This window comes from Vicia villosa, linkage group LG2 (genome assembly GCF_029867415.1).
Source record: "Vicia villosa cultivar HV-30 ecotype Madison, WI linkage group LG2, Vvil1.0, whole genome shotgun sequence".
Taxonomy (NCBI): domain Eukaryota; kingdom Viridiplantae; phylum Streptophyta; class Magnoliopsida; order Fabales; family Fabaceae; genus Vicia; species Vicia villosa.
The window spans coordinates 207,336,577-207,344,625 of NC_081181.1; the positions used below are offsets into that span (position 1 = coordinate 207,336,577).

General features: G+C 36.2%; 1 protein-coding gene across 1 annotated transcript; it reads right to left on the reverse strand.

Moving 5' to 3' along the window:
- Positions 1-1,457: 1,457 nt before the first annotated feature.
- Positions 1,458-3,379, reverse strand: LOC131648065 (transcription factor bHLH115-like). The gene is made up of 6 exons (XM_058917858.1): positions 2,898-3,379; positions 2,746-2,811; positions 2,620-2,676; positions 2,466-2,540; positions 2,203-2,365; positions 1,458-2,111 (listed from the first exon to the last, which is right to left on the reverse strand). The coding sequence occupies exons 1-6, from the start codon at positions 3,122-3,124 to the stop codon at positions 1,863-1,865; spliced, it is 837 nt and encodes a 278-aa protein (XP_058773841.1). The 5' UTR covers positions 3,125-3,379; the 3' UTR covers positions 1,458-1,862.
- Positions 3,380-8,049: the final 4,670 nt, after the last annotated feature.

Genomic DNA, 8,049 nt, shown 5'->3' on the forward strand with positions numbered 1-8,049 from the left:
CTAAGATATCTTATCCACAAAACATGTCTTATATAGGAAGGTTGGTTGAATAATGGTCAACCTATTGGTTACTTCCTGGTTCAGTTAACTTCTGATCCAAGTTAGTATCTCAACCAGATTTCTTGAGTATGAAGGTCAAGGTCATATGTCAATGGTATTCCCTCTACGATATGGAAGATCAAAATAGCCAATTGTGATCTTGTTCATTTGAAACAAGTTCTGATGGAGTTGGAACAAAGAGAATATTGTGTGGGTGTGCACTAACCACAGTCTGTACTGCTATTAAGGGGGAGAATGATTGATTCTCAAGGTATTCCTAGCAGTTGGTAAAGAAGAACTCCTGATCAGTAGTTGGAGTTTTTTGAAGATATGTCAGAGATACTGTCTTGACATCAGTATAATTGAGAATCTATTTTTTCTCAATATGTTTGACAGATGTGTCTCTCAAACAGGATGGAGGTTGTCTACTCAAATTTGATATCACCTATCAAGTCTATAAGAACATGAAACTCTTGTTCTGTTAAGTGAAAATAGACAATTAAAGAAGTTGTGTGCTATGAGAACATAGCATCTTAATCACCTAGGATGAGCATGTCAGATGTGTGTTCTGAGAAAAAGGAGTTGATGATCCAATTTAAGGACCAAAGGATAATTTGGGAGTTCAAATGGCTTCTACCTTAAATATGAATGTTCATTACATTTATTTATATAGCAATTCTATGTTGCATTGTAGCTATCATACATTATCAACTATCATATAATTGCCTGTGTAACAAGTAACGACAAATAACTAACTTTCAACTATAAATTTAACTAACAAACAACTTCCAATCTCTTTGTTTTCATCTTGAATCCCTTGAATGCTTTGTTATAATACTATCCATGTTAGTAAATAACATATTCCTCTCGTTATTTTTCTATATTAGATTTCTACTTGACAGCATCCAAGTAGTTTTATACTCTGGCCCCATGGATCAGTTGCATACATGAATTAGGTGTGCACCACTTGGGAACATGGAAATCCCCAAAGTGATTGCCCTGCACATCTTTCAAATATTCAACAAAACATAAATAGAAAACTTTTTATTCCCACTTGTCTTATGCTGCCACATTTTTATTCATTTCAAATTCCTTTAATGCTTCTCTCAATATACATATATATAGACCTCTTCACAAGTCAATTCTCAAATCAATCATATCTAATTATCTTTGATCATCTTTAGCATTTCATCTTTAGCATCTTTAGCACAGCATACACAGGATGCATCGGCTTCATGGAACGAAAAAGAAAATCTACAAGCCTTCATTTCATCAGCTTTTTAGTGTTGTTTATGGCCTTCTTCTAAGCATGAGAAAAATATCGCTCAACTCAACCATTTCTAGTGAGCCTATTTGATGTGAAAAATTGTTTTCGATGTTTTTCTTTGATATTGTGGTGCGATTATTACGGCTTAAAAATTCAGTTAAAATCACTTTTATTTTCAATCATGACTCATACATTCCAACCAAATCCAAGCAAACTTTTAGTCATTGAATTTAAAAAACAAGCAACAGAAACAAAGTGAATAACTTGGACAAAAACTTAATACAAGCAAAGCACACATACAATAACGCTAAAGTTATTTCAACAACAATTCGAGACACATAAATTCTATAATTTCTTACACGTTTAACATAGTTTGCACACATGGTTACTGCAATATAGTAAATCATTTGTGAGTTATTCAAAATCGGACAATTCATTGACCATGTGCTTAACTACGTTAACAATGTAAGAAGTCATAGAATTTTCGTGTATCAAGTTGATAATCGAATAACATTTTTGTACAATAAGGGAGTGGATTCTGTTGCTGCTAACCACCTTAAGCAACGGGTGGTCGAAGGAGATGATCCTGTGATGTATCAATCGTAGCAGGTGACATAAACTGCCACATCGAAAGTCCAGGATAACCAATGAATGGCATCAGCTTGTGGCCAGCAGTTTGTGCTTTAGCAGCCATGGCATTAGAGAGGAAACTTGACTGCACACTTGTTAACTTCACTTGTTGCTCCAGCTTTTCTTTGTCTAACTTCAGCTTATTCTTCTCGTCACGAAGCTCATTCTTCTCAGCCTGCAAAACACATAAAACTTTTATTAAGACGCTACCGTGCAGAACGTGGATTACTTACCAGACTGTCCTTTATTAAGATGAGAAAAATCACCTTAAGTTCTTTAACTTTTTCGCGCAATTCATCGTTCCTTTCCTTGAGCCTCTGTGCTTCATTTCTTAATTGAGTCACCACACGAACCGCGTCGTTTAATAAAGTTACTTTGTCTGTTTTGGGCAGTGTATCAGGCTCTAAGACAGAACTCAGTTCAAGAAACCTTTAAATCATGTCAAATTGAAGAAAAGAAAACATCAGATTTTACTTTAGAAGCCTATAAACTCAATCAGAAACTCGCGAAGTAATATCATAATTCATACTTATCATTCAGTTTATCCCTTCTCACTTTCTCACGACCCGCCTTCGAGCCAGAAGCATATGAGTCTGTCCTTAACCTGAAATCACAGTGGCATATTAACCAGTGAATTTCAACCATATATATAATATGTTTTACAAAGACAAAGAAGACGTTACCGCTTTGAAGGGCCGTTTTCGAGTAAAGTTGAATCTAATGAGTATTCCATTTGCAAGCTGCAAATATAAAGGAACAATCAATCACTCATAGTATGTTCGAATCCAAAGGCATGAAAGAGATGTTACCGCTTTGAAGGCTTTGAAGGGCCACTTTCGAATACAGTTGAATCTAGTGAGTATTCCATTTCCAAGCTGCAAATACAAAGTAACCATAACAAAGCTTGGACTAATATATCACTTAATTCAAACATAGAAAGGTGAAGAAGAATAGAAAGTACCTGATATTGGAGGAAGGTGGGTTGATGATATGAGTCTTAGACTGAGACTGAGACTGAGGCATCCAGTTGAAAGCAGCAGAAGAGTGATGATCAGAAGAAGCCATGAAATCAACAGCAGAAGAGTGATGAGAAGAAGCCATGAAATCAGCAGCAGCAAGAGATATATCATAGCCATCATAATCATAGAGCCAACAAGAGGAACCACCACCTGTGGAATCCATGTCCATAATTCTTGTGATATGATCAAGGTAGAGAGAGAGTGTAACTAACTGTGTACAACTACTACACTATTTTTATCAATATTAATTGATGGATAGTTAGTACTGGTCATCAAATAGCGTGAGAATATAATAATAATAACATTATATATTGATTAATTTGTTTGTTCTACTTGTCCCTTTGAATTTATCATTGGTAGCTGTAGTATTGTAGAGAAGAGTAAAGAGAAAGTCATTGTTGTGAGTGTGATGTGAAATTTGTGACGGAAACTGTGATGTGCGCCATGGTTAACATTACGTTGAAACAGTGCAAGGTATCAAATTCTACGTCATCTCTTTGTTTTGGTATAATTCCTTTCACGCATGTTAATTACTTCCATTCAATTTTACGCCAATATTATCATATTTACATATACTTTTTAATAGAAAATTTTTACAATATTAATATTATCAGTGTTACAACATACAATCACATAAAGGTTGGAGAGTTTAGAATATGTGAAGAAGATAGCAAGAAAAAAGAGAAATAGAGTAATAATTGAGGGTGGGAATTGACAATTGCATTAATTTTGATGTGAAAGTGTCTCAAGGCATTTATACAAGTGTTACACAACAATTGAAACCTAAAATAAATCATTAAGTTACAAGAAAAACAAAAATTCGGGCTTGTAACGGGTTAACGCAAATGGTTAGCCGGTTACAACTGCTACAAAATAAAAAATGCATATTAGGTGTAACTAGTTAACGCATATGCGTAAACGGTTAATGTCAACTCAAAAGAGCTTTTTTCTGCTCCAGAAGTGCTTTTTCCATTAGTTGTAACTGGTTACATCCTCGTGTTAACCGATTACAACACTTGAATTATTAGGATTTCATCAAGCACACCACCTTAATTCAAGTATTCCAAGTCTTGCATGTCTATGCTCATATTCAACCTTTTGAGCACATCATTTGTGACTCTTTTTTTTTTTTGAAATCTTAGGTATCTGACCTTGCAACCGACTAATCTAAGAGGACTAATGCCACCGTCCACTAGCGGGGCCCCCGTTTAAAGCCAGAGAGCTCTGTATGGACTGATCCAACACAAGGATTGTTAGAACCTAGCTGGATTCAAACTCAGGACCTTGAGAGGAGCACAACCTCAAGACCTAAGCCTCCACCACTAGACTAATCATTTGTGACTCCTTTAGTCAACTAATCAGCAATTTTGTCCTCACTTCTACAATATTTCAATCTTAACCTGTCTTCACTAACAAGCTCCCTCAAGTAGTGAAATATCATCTCAATGTGCTTGCTCCTCCCATGCGCATTTAGGTTCTTAGCAAGATTAATAGCTGGAACATTATCAACCAAGAGTGTGACAACCTCACCATCATTGTTGCCCAACTCTTCCAATAGATTCATTAGTCATACAAGTTGACACACATATAATGAAGCGGTAATATACTCAACCTCACAAGACGAGAGTGCAACTATTGATTCCTTCTTCGAACACCATGAGATTGGTGCTTCACCGAACATAAAGATGTATTCATCTGTAGACTCACAACCATCTTTATCTCCACACCAATTGGAATCATGGTGCTACAACCACTCTTTTCAACTTCCCGCTGTAGCAAGACATGTAACACCCCTCTAATTCCATGCGGCAATTAAATAAATAAATTAGAGTAACATGCAACAAGGGTGTCACAATTCATAATAAAATAAACATCATTCCATCACTGTCATGCATTCACCAAGGAACATCTTAATGCGAATCATAATTTGAAATCTCATGTTTACACAGCGAAAATAAATCATCAAATTAGCATCACATCATTAATGCATTAATCCTCAAAACAGATCAAACAAATAGAGTTATTAACTAAAAACTCAAAGCATCGCGTTCCCCAGTGTTACATCTATCAGAGCATGACACCTGACGCTAACTAACAAATTGACTCATGAGATAATCATCACCAAGTCGAAGCCGCTATCCTCAATCTGAAAAATATAATGTAAGGGTGAGTCTCATCATAATTAACAGATATTGTTGCATCATAAATAATAACATATCATAGTTATATCATTCACCCAATCATATTATATCCAGACAATTCAACAAAACACACACTAGCAATCATCTATTCATAACACTAAAATACATTCAAAACATGTTATGAAAATCATGCATATGTAATGACTGACACTATGCATGTGGTACCAAACATCATCAATGGGAATAACCCACCGACCGATCCAACATCATCAAGATACGGCCCGACCAGCACAAATTCCACACAATGGGAATTATGCCCTTCACTGAATCCCCTCATTATCAGGATTCAGCCCTCAACATATGACTATGAATGAATGCAAACATATATAACATACTTATACCATCATCATCATCATCATCATCATCATCATCAAGTATGTTTAAATATATATTAGCATCATTCAAATATCACCCAATTATCATTATCATTCAATTCATAAATCATCAAACGATTATTACTTCAACATAGCATGTATTTAACACATCTCATCACATATATGTACAATACATCGTTCATCAAGAAATAAATCATGTTTTAAAAACAAATGAATCTACACTTCATTTCCATCATTTAAACACATAGGTTACCTCGTAACGTTCATCGTGCTCGAAACGACACTAAAAACGGACCAACGGTTTGAAAGTTATGCATCTTTTAAATTTCTCCAAAAACAACCATCACTAACAGCACGTGGCGCCAACAAGGTTCGCAGCGCGAACTGAGCGCGTCAATTTTCCTTAGCTCTCTACCAAGCACTTCGCTGCGTAAACAAAAGTTTCGCGGCACGACTTGAACAACACAAATGAGTTTGCAGCGCCAACACATGGACGCGGCGCGAACTGGCAATTTCACAGACTTTCAGGTCTGCGTCAGACCCTGCGATCTCACCCAAATCAAGTCCAAAACTGACTCTAAACATCATATACAGACAGTTAATCATCAATTGCATCATTATTCATCACCACACATCAAAACAACACACAATCAACCAATAATCTATGCAAATTTCATCAAATTATAACCTCCCTAAACCTAACATATAATTCAATTGACTCAAACAACATCCCTAATCAATATTATTATCTAAGAACGCGATAATAGATGCTAACCGGAGAGTCCCCCTTACCTTAGTCAATTCCTTGATCTTGATCTCTCCCTCTTCTGATCCTCTTTACGTTCCTCAGCTCTTCTGTCCAACTTCTCCTTTTTCACGTTCTGACACTTTCTTTCCCAATTCCTTATTTCCTTTATTTTATGAAAATATAAAATAATTAGTAATGGGTTTACTCACTTAGCACCCCCACACTACTAATCTCACCATCCGGCCCAAATGCCATAACCATCCTCTTCCAATTATTTTCATAAAATTCATAATATTTGTAATTATTAATTCAATTCCAAATTAAATTAAAATTAAAATGATACGGGTGTTACAAGACACATATGCTCCATAACATTCAACTCATTCTTGAAAGTTCTATTGGCAGCCATAGGAGTTTTAAGGATCAAAACTCCGTTTACATCCATAACATGCAAATCTTGTAACCCTTCTAAAGCAATTGGTCAATACTTAGAAGATTACATTAGATTCTAGGAATGTACAATATATCTTTGATCAGGAAATGACCACCATCCCTTGTCATGATCAAAATATCACTGATCTCATCGGTCGCTAAAGTGGTGTCATCCGCGAATTTCACTTTATTGTTTCTGAACAGGATCAAATTGACTTCAATCTCAAAGGCCTCCCTAAGGAGTTTAATTCATTTTTTATGCAAATGTATGTAGCTCAAGAGCCTCAATTTTTCTATGATGATGAAGCGCTCCTCTATGTCTAGGAGGCGCAGCTTGATAAGTTCCCTCAGGAATTGGATATTTCTGATGTTTGAGTAAATGATGTGAATGATAATCACCAAATAGTTGGTGTGCCTAAAAACTCTGCTCTTACTCGAGGTTGTGGACGCGTATTTCGTTGCCATGGATGTACATTTCGTGGTCACGGGCACGGTAGAGGCTTCTACCCATCTGGATCTCAACCTACTTGTCATCTTTATGGCAAATACGGTCATGCTGTGATTGATTGTTGGCAACAAATTGATGAGTAGTTTACACCAACTCAAGCTCAAGCCTTGCCTTAAAATGTTGCTAACCTGATTTCAAATACTCTCGAGGGTTCAACATATGGTCCTCGGGCATTGGCCCTAATGTCAACTACATATGATTACTTCTTGCCTCGAAATATTGAAAGTCAGGCTTGGTTTGTAGACTCAGGTGCTTCTCACCACCTCACTTCTCGTGCTTCTTACTTGCATTCTATGAAAGCTTACTCGGGTACATGTCGTGTCAGTGTAGCTAAGGGTCTATCCCTAGCAATCATATGTGTAGGATCTACTCATATTTCGTCTTCCTTATGCCCCTATACTACACTTACACTTAATGTATTCTTCTAGTACCATGTATTAACAGAAACATGTTGATAGTTTCCAAGTTCTCGCGTGATAACAATGTTGTGTTTGAATTCTTGGTTGATAAATGTTTTGTCAAATCTCATGTTTACAGGCTTACATTGCTTGAAGCTTTTGTTATTCCAGTAACTTGTATTGCTTCCCTCGCTTAATTGTGGCTCCTTCCAACGTGTCCTCCATGTCTTCTTCCAATTACATGATTGTTTGTAATAATGCTAAGTCAGTTTCATGTTAGGTGACATCTGGTTAAATAACACGAGATCTAGTTTTTTTGGAATTTTCGACTAGGTCATGCAACTATCCTGTTATTCGACAAGCTCTAAAGCAGTGAAATATTCCTTTTTCGACTAGGTCGTTTTTTACTAAGTCGTGTAACTCTTGTTGTATTGGATAATCTCATCGATTATATTCCCCAACACCTATAACA